The 12,685-nt window shown below is 45.4% G+C and overlaps 1 protein-coding gene across 1 annotated transcript; it reads left to right on the top strand.

The window, feature by feature from the left end:
• Nucleotides 1-195: 195 nt before the first annotated feature.
• On the top strand, nucleotides 196-11,334 carry ncstn (nicastrin). Its single transcript, XM_084447289.1, has 17 exons — nucleotides 196-268; nucleotides 853-954; nucleotides 1,082-1,205; nucleotides 1,313-1,434; nucleotides 1,904-2,049; nucleotides 3,054-3,195; nucleotides 4,134-4,246; nucleotides 4,634-4,786; nucleotides 5,229-5,333; nucleotides 6,025-6,105; nucleotides 6,203-6,372; nucleotides 6,503-6,605; nucleotides 7,087-7,185; nucleotides 7,625-7,712; nucleotides 8,882-9,048; nucleotides 9,537-9,737; nucleotides 10,336-11,334. Exons 1-17 carry the CDS (start codon nucleotides 211-213, stop codon nucleotides 10,456-10,458), a joined length of 2,097 nt encoding a protein of 698 aa, XP_084303415.1. The 5' UTR covers nucleotides 196-210; the 3' UTR covers nucleotides 10,459-11,334.
• The last annotated feature ends 1,351 nt before the right edge of the window (nucleotides 11,335-12,685 follow it).

The following is a 12,685-nucleotide window of genomic DNA, read 5'->3' as shown; positions in this document are numbered from 1 at the left end:
AGATTAGGTGTATTTGCACTATTCTTACAATGAAAAAAAACTTCATTTTAAGAATATAGTGCATATAATAATATTATTACTAAATCCTTGCTCAAAGCCGCTTTGATAAGACAGAGGACCATTCAGCGGAACTCTGGTGTTATTGCCGGTACCCGGAAGACTTTTGCTGACAGCACTTCCTGTATTTTTCCCGTTTGCCAAACCAGGAAGATGGATGTAGAATCGCCGAAATGGGTTATAATGTTACTAGTATGTTGGCTTTACAAAAGTAAGTTTATGCTTTTGCCGTTATCACTTGTATCCACCTAACTATACGCCTACAAAATTCTGAGTGTCAGTGTCGTATTGCCGTATAAATCGTTGTTTCATTGTTACTCAGCTAGTGCTTATGCTAGCTAGCACTAACGTTATAGACTGATGGGGGGTCTTTCAGGTTTTTTTGCTTCGGCAATCAGTTTCACATGTCGTCCCCAGTCGAGATGAACATATGATGTGCCCAAGTAGTCCAGTGTGTTGAGGTGCCGTTACCCAGCTAGCTAGCCAAGACGAACCAGCTGAAGTTGGCCAACGTTAACCGTTAGTTAATCTGCCAGTGATTTCCCCCTGAGGCGCAGGACTAACGTTCAGCTGACTGCTCGTGATTTCTTCCTCGAGTCTTGGGATTATATTATATATATTATTATCTGACTTTCCTCCAATTTCCTGCATCTAATTCCATTCGCTAGAGTAGTTGGAGATTTTCAAACATCACATGTTTTAATAAGGACGCAGATAGCAAGCAAGCGGTCAGATACAAAGCCACGGGTGAGAGCTCTGTTGAATGTTCTTCATGGTGTTTGTGCTTTTTTTTAGGTGTGAACTGTAATGCAGTGGAACATAAGATCTATATTGAGCTCAACAACACTGTTCCATGCGTCCGACTTCTCAATGCAACACATCAGATAGGCTGCCAGTGTGAGTGACACGCACGCGTGCGCCTCACACACACACACATATTTCTTGATCCCATAATGTGGACCGATAAGCATGGCCGTTGAAGATGTTATTCATTAAGGTCTTCTGTGTTTTGTTTGTATTTAAGCCTCGATATCCGGGGATGTAGGTGTGATCCATGTGCTGGAATCTGAGGCAGACCTGGACTGGGTCCTGAGCTCAGGAACCAATCCTCCCTATATGGTCATACTGGATTCACCTCTCTTCACCAGGTACACACACACTCACTCACACACACACACTCACACACACACACAGACCTATCTATAGTCCCCAGTTTCACTGTCATGCTGGTCTTTCCCTCCTGTCTCCTGACCAGATCGGTCATGATGAAAATGAAGAATGCATCGAGCAGGATTGCGGGCGTTGCCATAGTGATCCCGAGCACGATCCCGCCCGAAGGTTTCTCGCCACATACCACCTGCCCCAATGAAAACACAGGTGGGAGGGGCTTAGAATTGCACTGCCAATCAGACTACTATAGAGGTCGTTGTAACTAGGGATGCACTGATATGAACATTCCGCCGATACCGATAACAGATATTAACGTTGCGTCACGGCCGTTAACCGATATTTACAGATGTCGTTATGATCTGTGATCATATGATATATGATATGATAATCAAATACTGAAATAACACATGTAAACACTCTATTTCCGAAACATTTGGAAAAGCTGATGAATCATAGATTTGCCACATTGTTTCCTCTCAAAAACAACACACAACAAAAAAACAACAACACAAACAGAAATAATTATCGGCTGTTCACATCAGCCCTGTTTTGCACATCGGATACCGATAAACGACTGATCGATATGATTGCCGGTATATCGTGCATCCTTAGTTGTAACCATATTATCATTGCTACTGTTTATGCTTTTTCTTAATTCTTCTATATCTTTTCCTAGGCGTGTATTCAGAAAGCTATGGTCGTGACTTCGCAAACTGCAATAGGACTGTTTGGAACCCGCTGGGTAACGGCCTGTCCTATGAGGAGTTTGACTTCCCCATCTTCTCCCTGGAAGACAACAATCAGACTGAGATCATAAAACAGGTGAGAGGGGCGATGTTTTTGCTGTACCGTTCCTAAAACCTGTGTCAGAAATACATCTCTTTAAAGAGCGTTAGAGCGCACCCCCAAAGTTGAGGTGCTGGCTAGGGTAGCATAACTCGGCTCCAATACAAAAGTATATTTAATGGACCAACATTTACTCGCTCGTACCCTGACGAAGGCTAAGGACGAAACATCAGTCCATTAAATATACTTTTGCATTGGAGCTGAGTGTGCGGCTACTCCTTATTTTTCATAAGAAATAACATCTCTTAACATATCACTGTATGAGAGTGGTCTTGTATTCTCACCACCTGAAAGATCGTCTTCCTGTCTCGTTTGTACTAAGGTTACTCTCTTCCATTCAGTTTAATGAAGCCTCTCTCTCTCTCTTTCTATTCTCTCCCTCTTCTTTCTCTCTCTCCTCTCTGTCTCTCTCTACCCTCTTTCTTCTGTCTCTCTCTGCTCTCTTTCTTCTGTCTCTCTTCTCTCTCTGTCTCTCTCTCTCTATTCTCTCTCTCTTCTTTCTCTCTCTCCTCTCTGTCTCTCTCTACTCTCTTTCTTCTCTCTCTCTGCTCTCTTTCTTCTGTCTCTCTCTTCTCTCTCTGTCTCTCTCTCTCTTCCCTCCCTACTCTCTCTCTTTCTTCTGTCTCTCTCTTCTCTCTCTGTCTCTCTCTCTTCCCTCCCTACTCTCTGCTTTCTCTCTCTCTTCTCTCTGTCTCTCTACTCTTTTTCTTCTGTCTCTCTCTCTTCCCTCCCTACTCTCTCTCTTTCTTCTGTCTCTCTCTTCTCTCTCTGTCTCTCTCTCTTCCCTCCCTACTCTCTCTCTGCTTTCTCTCTCCTCTCTGTCTCTCTACTCTCTTTCTTCTGTCTCTCCCTGCTCTCTTCTGTCTCTCTCTTTTCTCTCTTTCTCTCTCTTCCCTCCCTACTCTCTCTTTCTTCTGTCTCTCTCTCCTCTCTCTCTCTTCCCTCCCTACTCTCTCTCTCTGTCCCTCTCTCTCTCTCAGTGTTATTTTGATCATAACCGGGTGGTGAACAGCAGTGCTCCTCAGTACCCGCTGTGCTCCATGCAGCTCTTCTCTCACATGCACGCCGTCACCGACACGGCCACCTGCATGAGACGCAACGACATCTTCAGCATCAACCCGGGTACACACACTACATTACACTACATTACATTACACTACATTACACTACACTACATTACATTACACTACATTACATTACATTACATTACACTACACTACACTACACTACATTACATTACATTACACTACATTACACTACACTACATTACATTACACTACACTACACTACACTACATTACACTACACTACACTACATTACATTACACTACATTACACTACATTACATTACACTACATTACATTACACTACATTACCTTACACTACACTACACTACACTACACTACACTACATTACATTACATTACACTACACTACACTACACTACACTACATTACATTACATTACACTACATTACATTACACTACACTACACTACATTACATTACATTACATTACACTACACGACAGTACAGTCATTTAGCAGATGCTATTATCCAAGTAAATAAGTAAGTAGCCTTGAGAAGCAATGGTTCATGACCCTGGTGGCCCATAGGACTGGAGCCTATCTCCTAATTCCTTAGCGTGAGGCAGCTTGAGTACAAACCCTGGGGTGGGAGCAGCAGGGAGGCATTGGTTACCATTTTTTCGGTCGGTAATTGACCCCCCATCCTTCCAATCTCAGGGCGGACACTCTAACCACAAAGCCACTGAGCTGAAATTTTATCCAAAGCGACTTAGAATAACAGCATTTAACATACTAGGAAGTCAGTGTACCACTATTTGCCAGAACTCAGAAGTGCATCTCACTTCTAAACAAGTGACGAAGGGCATAATCTAGTGATGAAGGCAAAGCACACATACTCACACATGCGTACTACATACATAATATAAGTCAACAGAGACATGAGCATTTCACACACACACACACACACACACACACACACACACACACACACACACACACACTCATCTCTCTCTCTCTCTCTCTCTCTCTCTCTCAGAGATGGTGTGTGACCCTCTTGGTGACTATAACGTCTGGGGCTCCATCCGGCCCTACAACAACTCTGTGAAGGGCCACAAGGACAACGAGAGCGTGGTGGTGGCAGCGACCAGGGTAAAGCACGCTCGTGGGCTCGCCGTCTCCCGGGGAAATATTCCTCCGTGACGCAGAAAGCCCACCGTTTCTTCCTGCCGCGACACGCAGTGACCTTTCCAGTCCAGACGTACATTTAGCTAACCAGCATAAGCACGTCAAGTAGATAGATTTATTAGCGTACATACGAGATGAGCGACATTCCGGGCGTATTTAGGGGCAAATTATAGTTAACACGCCATATCCCACTGTAGAATCAGTGCATTGAGGCTCTGCATGTCCAAGCGTTTCTTCTGTGTTGTTTGCGGTGTGTTTTGACGTTGGGAGTTCTCTCAAACGACGACTGTCCCCGGTGTCACTCGGGTCCCGAGTCTCACGCTCTTTCCCTCTCTCGTCCCCCCGGCGTAGCTGGACAGCAGGTCGTTTTTCTGGGACGTCGCCACGGGGGCGGAGGGCAGCGTCTCGGGGTTCGTCACGCTCCTGGCCGCCGCCCAGGCCCTGAAGGAGGTCACTCTCGCGGCTCCGCCCACCCGGAACATTCTCTACGCCTTCTTCCAAGGGGTCAGTTCTGTCTTCAAATCACACCAGACTTTATTTATGTAGCGCATTTCATACACAAAGGCAACTATGCGCTTTGCAGAGAGAAAGAGGGGGGTGTACATAATGATCCTACCCATAATGCTCCAGAGGGAAGTAAAACAACAGTTCACCAATTTCAGCCAATAGAGGAGAACTGTTAAAAAAAAAAAAAAAAAAATCTGACCTCAATCAACAAGATGACCAAGCAAGCTCCTGGAAAATGTTTAATTCTTTCAGCTATAGGAACATTTTACAGAGCACTTAGCATGGAAATAAATACTACACATCTTGGCTGTGTTTGTGCTGCTACTGTGGTTTGTTAGCAGCAGCAGTGCATTTTCATGTCTGCCATCTTACATGGCTGTCCGTATCAATTCAGATGTATTGAATTGATAGCTAACATCTTTTCTTCTCTCTCTCTCAGGAAGCGTTCGACTACATCGGCAGCTCCCGGATGGTGTATGAAATGAAGAATGACAAGTTTGTGATCGACCTGCAAAACATTCACTCCATTCTGGAAATCGGACAGGTAAGCCGACACCCGCTATCCAGTTTCATATTGAAGTAAAAGCACACAGACATCAACAATGTGCTCTCCTTCCTATAGAAACCAGGCTTCTTATTCAATCTCTCTCGTCCTTTGTGAAACTCCCTGGAAAAAGAAGACCATGCTAGAATAATCATGTTAAACTGTATTCGTACGGGTGCTTGGTTGACTAGTTTGACCACCCAGAACCAGGTTGACTACCCAGCACACAAACAATAAATGGTATTAATTTCACGCATTGGGGTCAGTAAATAAATATTCTATTCTATTAAATAACTTCAAATAGGGCTGGGTATCGATTCGAATTTCAAGAATCGATTCGATTCCGATTCACAAGGTTCAGAATCGATTATCACGATTCGATTTGATTCAATATCGATTCGGTTAGTGTTACTAAAACCTGTTTTGTTTTAAGCTGTAACCTTAATTACATGACTGCCAAGTTATGCAACACATCAACAGGCCTACAACGGCTGGGTATCGATACTGATTTCCAAAAATTAATGAATGAATCATTGAATGAATTAATGAACTATTCATTCCTTCATGTATTCATTCATTCATTAAATAAAAGATCGATTTGGGGATTCATGAATTCATTAATCGATTTTTTTTAAGACAGCCCTAACTTCAAATATGTGTCCTAATTCAAATATGTGTCCTAATTCTGTAGATTGGCGTGCACAGCGGGTCGAACCTGTGGCTTCACTCAGACCCCGTGTCCAGGAGTAACAGCAGCAGCGTGGACAACGAGGCGAGTCCTGACCGTGTCTCCCTCACCCTCTTCCCTCCCTCACCCTCTTCCCTCCCGAAACCCTCTGACCGCCCTCTCCTCCCGTCCCGTCTCTCAGGTCCAGACTCTGCTGGACAACCTGCACGAAGCCGCCGCCGGGCTCAACTTCTCATTGGCCGAGCCCACCGTCTCTCAGCCCCTCCCGCCCTCCTCGCTGCAGCGCTTCCTCCGAGAGCAGCCAATCCCGGGCGTCGTGCTCACAGACCACCAATCGGCTTACAACAACAGGTGAGGGCTCTGACCTTGTCCGGCGTCGTCCTCAGCGGCGGTTGACATGGCTCCAGGAATCAGGATTCATTTAGAAAGGATTTCTTCACCGTTGAAATGAATCCTCCCTCCACTGTTCACCCTCTCACAGGTACTATGAAAGTGTCTATGACACGGCTGACAACCTGAACCTGACTTACCCCTCGAACATGAGCGCAGAGGAAAGGCTGGAGTTCGTGACCGACACTGCGAGGGTACTTTTATCTAAACATGTACATTTCTAGGCAATTATTAGCTAAAACAGCTTCTGTATAGTTATAGAAAGTACTTCTTGATACACCTACAGTAGTGACAGTTAGCAAACATGTAAGATAAGATGTACTGTACTTGAATAATCCCTGTGGGGGAATTGTGGTCTCAGCAGTGGAAACGGTTCAGTAGCAGTAGGAAAGGTACAGTGTAATAGATGGATAGATAGTATACATAATAGATCACAGTAAATTAGGAAAGAAAGGAATACAAGAAGAAGCAACAAAAAAAGTCTATTTAAAACAGTATAGCTAGATATTACATACATACATACATACATACAGTCTGTCTGTCTGTCTGTCTGTCTGTCTGTCTGTCTGTCTGTCTGTCTGTCTGTCTGTATTGTGAAACACATTTAACACATTGAGATCATCTGCCTGCAACAGCATTCTAACTCTCTCTCTCTTTCCGCGTGGCGTTTCCCAGTCCCTGGCGGAGGTAGCCACCATGGTGGCCCGCGCCCTTTACAAGCAGGCCGGGGGAGAAGACTCACAGCTCGTCAACATCACCGCAGACCCCCAAACGGTGAGACTCCACCCTCCGTGCTTGTGCCCTGTCGACGTCCGGTTTATTGCCTATTATTGGCATGATAAGCCAGGTGTTGTTGCTGGCTGCGTGCCAGAGGAATCTACCTCAGGGGTCTGGGGATCAGGTGGTGCACAGCCAGCCACGGCGTGTGGTTAGACTCAGAAGTGAAGCCAAGCTTGTTATTCTCTGCCTTCCAGAACGGTTTGAGTAATCCACACTCTCTACATCCTGCTCTGTTATCTCTATCTCATCTCTCTTACCTCCCGTCTCTCTCTCTCTCTCTCTCTCTCCCCCCTCTCTCTCTCATCTCACTCTCTCTTTATTTTGTATCTCTCTACTCTCTCTCTCATCTCCCTCTCTTCATCTGGTATTTCTTACCTCTCTATTATTATCTCACATCTCTCTCTCTCTCTCTCTCTCTCTCTCTCTCTCTCAGGTCACACAGATGCTGTATGGCTTCCTGGTCCAGTCTAATAACAGCTGGTTCCAGGCTCTGATGGCTCCCGAACTGAAATCCCTTCTGAGTGAGTTAGCTACACATAGAGAACCTAGATCCCTTCTGAGTGAGTTAGCTACACATAGAGAACTGAGATCCCTTCTGAGTGAGTTAGCTACACATAGAGAACTGAGATCCCTTCTGAGTGAGTTAGCTACACATAGAGAACTGAGATCCCTTCTGAGTGAGTTAGCTACACATAGAGAACTGAGATCCCTTCTGAGTGAGTTAGCTACACATAGAGAACTGAGATCCCTTCTGAGTGAGTTAGCTACACATAGAGAAATGAGATCCCTTCTGAGTGAGTTAGCTACACATAGAGAACTGAGATCCCTTCTGAGTGAGTTAGCTACACATAGAGAAATGAGATCCCTTCTGAGTGAGTTAGCTACACATAGAGAACTGAGATCCCTTCTGAGTGAGTTAGCTACACATAGAGAAATGAGATCCCTTCTGAGTGAGTTAGCTACACATAGAGAAATTAGATCCCTTCTGAGTGAGTTAGCTACACATAGAGAACTGAGATCCCTTCTGAGTGAGTTAGCTACACAGATTCATACACACCAACTCTTGTTTTGTTTCTTTTTTGGGGGGCGGGGCCTGGGGTGGGGGGGGGCATAGGATATGTTTGGTTTGAGACCCTAATTATTTAAAACTTCTTAAATTAATATCATAAAATATAAAATAATGTGTCTGAAATCCAAACATTGGCTCAATTTTTGATATTTCAAAAATCAGTGAAGATTGTTTGTATACAGTCTGAAGATGCAGTGTAGCAATTGGGGTGTCAATTGACCAAAAAACATGAGAGGAGATGGGTTTGATAGGTTTTACAGTTTTTGTGAAAAACAGATTGATGGACTTCATAATTCCTGCCAGCTCAAAGCATATGGACGTTTCTGCTCACTTGGGCCTACGGTTTGGTGGTGGTTGCAAAGTGATAGCACGTACGGCTTTTTTTTTTTTTTTTTAAGTTGTGTAAATTCAGACGGTAAATTAAAAGTCAGATTTCCTAGGATGGAGATTCAGAAGAAGATACAGAATATTATCAAATACAAGAGGGACCTTCAGCCGAGCTGAGCTTGCCGCTGACTACTCTTATTTACAGCATGATTCCCCCAATCACCACATGCAAAAAAAGAGTTTCTATTGAGAAGTGTCACGGGTCTTTACTGTCTATTCCCATCGCTCCGTCAGAGTCCAAGCCGCTGGAGTACTACGTGGGCGTCTCGGTGCAGTCCAACGCAGGCAAGACGCCCACCCGGCTGGTTCAGTACATCCTGGCCAACCTGACCGGCAACGTCACCGACCTGGACAAGAGCGCCTGCCAGAAACCAGACGACCTGCGAAACGAGAGCAAACACGTAAGGAGCCGGGGCCCCAGCTGGGTCTGTCTGTCTGTGTGTCTATCTGCCTGTCTGTCTGTCTGTCTGTCTGTGTCTGCCTGTCTGTCTGTCTGTGTGTCTGTCTGTCTCTGTGTCTGCCTGCCTGCCTGCCTGCCTGCCTGTCTGTCTGTCTGTCTGCCTGCGTGTCTGCCTGCCTGCCTGTCTGTGTGCCTGTCTGCCTGCCTGCTTGCCTGTCTCTGTCTGCCTGTCTGTCTGTCTGTCTATGTCTGTCTGTCTGCCTGTCTGTCTGTGGAGAGGGTCGGGTTGGTGGGGTGGATGGAAGGATGGATAATGTCAGCTCATTTTAATAACACATTTTCTCTCTCTTGTCTCTCTTTCTTCCCTCTCCCTGTCTCTCTGCACCATTTATCTCCTCTCTCTCTCTCTGTCTCATATTCCCTCTCCCTCCCTCTCTCTCTACTCCATTTCTCTCTCTCTCCTCTCTCTCCTCTCTCTCTCTACCCCAGCTGTACTCCTACCTGTGGGTGCAGGGCCCTAACACTACGGAGGCGGGTTACTGCGTGCGCGCCTCGGTGCGCCTCACCAGGGCCGTGTCCCCCGCCTTCGAGCTGGGCCAGTACTCCTCCAAAGACTACTCCACCTGGACCGAGTCCCGCTGGAAGTTCATCAAAGCTCGCATCTTCCTGGTGGCCAGCCACGACCTGGAGGTAACATCGTCCTCGGTTGATCCGTCGCAATCCAGACATCTTCAGTACCAGATAGTTCTCCCGTGGTTATTTTTGTTGGTGCCTCAGGCGGGATGCTCGGGGTCACATGCTCACAATAATGTGGCGATTCCTTGTTTCAGAAGACACAAGGGCTGTACACACGTCACAACGGCGCACACATTGTATATATAAAAACATTACACACATTTCACATTAACATTTGCACATGCTGTTTATTCACACATTGAACACCATTTTGTATTTTGCATTTTATACTGTCTGGTCTTTGCACTGTCCCGTCTTGTCCTTGCACCCTGTCTGCCTCTGAATTACTGTATATGTTGTTTGTAAGCAGGGCACATCTGTAAAAGAGACCTCAGTATGTTCTTCCCTGTCTAAATAAAGGCTTTGATCTGTCGATCCATCGATCGAGATCGTTTTCTACCCATCGGTGTTATGCTCCAACTGACCAGAACAAATTCCTACTATGTGTAAAAACTACAATAAAAACTACAGTAACACTGATTCTGATTCTGAAAAGCAACTGATGGTGGTAAAGATCAATAACAGTCTCTCTCTCTCTCCCCCTCTCTCACAGATGCTGACTCTGGGAGTGGGCGTGGCCGTGCTCCTGACCTCTCTCCTGGTGACGTACTTCGTCAGCTCCAAGGCGGATGTTCTGTTCAGCCCGGGCCGGGAGCCCGCCAACGCAGCGTACTGATCCAGACCCTCCTCCTCCTCCAGGCCTCCTGCAAACCTGTGACCTGTGACCTGCGACCACTACGCTCGCTCTACGCAAACCAGACACCCGCAGAGAACCCAGAACGTTTTTATTAAACACACACATTGGTACACAAGACAAGCTTAAAGCAGAACAGATTATTTTCAAACTCTGGCCGATGGGACTCAATTGAGGTTGAATTCAGGACTGGACTGGACTAGACTTGGCCTGGAATGGATTTGGACTCATCCGGGTCAGGAGACACTGGTCTGCTGGCCAGTGTGAAAGGTGTTCATATTTCTTTCCTTTTTGATTTGTTTATGTGTCAAAGAATGTTTTGTTTACGGTATCATGGGAGTAGGCACTACGTTTAGTTTGACTTTGTTGAAGTGTGTGTGTGTGCGTGCGTGCGTGCGTGCGTGCGTGCGTGCGTGCGTGAGCGTGTGTGTGTGTGTGTGTGAGAGACTGTGTGAGAGACTGTGTGTGTGGTATGGAGTTTTGTATGATTGCGTGTCTTGGCGGTCGTGGGTGTATAAAGTGTGAGTGTTTGTGGAGATTGCAGTAGGATGTGCAATAGCTTTCTTTTCTCTGTCTGTAGCATACTGAGCATTTCGTACAAGAATGAAACATTTCTTGGCAGATGGACTTTTAATTTGGGGTTGAGCTGAATGACCACTATTATACATTCAAAATCGGATATGTAAATACAGTAGTATTGTATTGTCTTATTTGGATAAAAAAAAAAGAAGCATTTTCTTTTTTAGTGATAGAAATACTTTGAAGAATTGAATTACATCATGACAGAGGTTTTTATGTGTTGATGGAAGTTTTGTTTTATGATCATTTCTGACCAACTGGGGAATATGTGTGATTAATGCCTTGATAACTAAATAAACATTGCTTCTTTTCCAACATTCTGTCCCGTGTTTATAGTAATATATCCAGGTTGTTTGTGTTTAATAGTCTTAATTCAAAAGCATTAAACTTTATGTTGATCGTTCTGTTCTCTCACCGCATAAACTCTAGAAATGTTTATGACATTTACCGTCTGTAAAGGCTGATAGAATATTCTCAATGGTGAGAAAGGAGGGCTTTAGAAGTAGGCTAGCCCTCCCATGCCCGCAGCATTCATGGTCTGCACCCTGCGGCTTTCACCAATCCGTCCCTGCCCGGGTTCCTCGAGGAGAGGGTGGAGGAGGGGCAACGGATCGGGGGCGGGGCACATGGCGTTCCGGATGAGGGGAGAGAAGAGGAAAGTGAGAGAATACCTGAATGGATATCCTGGAATAAAGTGAGTAGTATTTTGAGGCGGAATTTTATAACCGAAAATTCTAATATGCACCTCGAAAGACACAGTTACATATTTTGTCCGAGGAAGGGTTAGAAAAGGCCAACGGGGCTCCAGGTCTCGTTCCCCGAAACAATGCGTCGGGAAGAAAGAAAGGAGGCGGTCGGTTGATCGGTCGGTTCACCCGGGCAGAGCAGAGCAGGGAAGTTAGCGAGGACCCCTGATCGGGCCCATTGTTGTTCCCACCGAGGCCACGTAGCTCTAGAAACATTTTGAACGTGGTTTATCGGTTAGTTCCTTACAATGTTGGAGGGGTGGTAAGCTATACTGCCACAACCTGGGAATGAAACACGGCGTTTTTGTTTTGGCTCAAGCTAATTATCAGACTTCGTACTCAGGGTATGTATTGATTTCAAAGCGCACCCATACAGAGATCAATTTCGACCCGGAAAGCTTGACTAAATACTGAGCTGGGACCCTAACCTGGCGTCCTTGCGCGATAGTGTCTCGTCCATTGTTTGCGGTACAATCCTCATACTGGATACAGTAGGCTAGGCTACAGCCTATTGCTCGCAAATGCATTTTGACTAACCTCTATCTTGCCTATTCGTGTATGCATGCTTCGTGCTTACTGGCATAGTAACCGGTTTTCTCATTTCATTCCGCCCTTTGTCGTTGAGACATTTGTTTAATTATTTACGGAGCGTAGCTGAATTTGTCCTTACCGCTATGTAGGTTCGCCCATGAGGGACTTAATAGGCTAACTAGACTATTGTTACATGTAGGGAGTAAGTAGCCGACCACCAAATTGTATCATATTCCGCAGCGTATTGCGGCATGTTACAATGTTTCAGATGAAGGCTAATATAGGCTATCGTGTTACAAATGCTTCCGTATAAATAACGAATCCATGTAGTTAATGTAGACCTATTTAGACAA

Source organism: Borostomias antarcticus (genome assembly GCF_949987555.1).
Source record: "Borostomias antarcticus genome assembly, chromosome: 12".
Taxonomy (NCBI): Eukaryota; Metazoa; Chordata; class Actinopteri; order Stomiiformes; family Stomiidae; genus Borostomias; species Borostomias antarcticus.
This window is presented reverse-complemented; position numbering and strand designations above follow the sequence as displayed.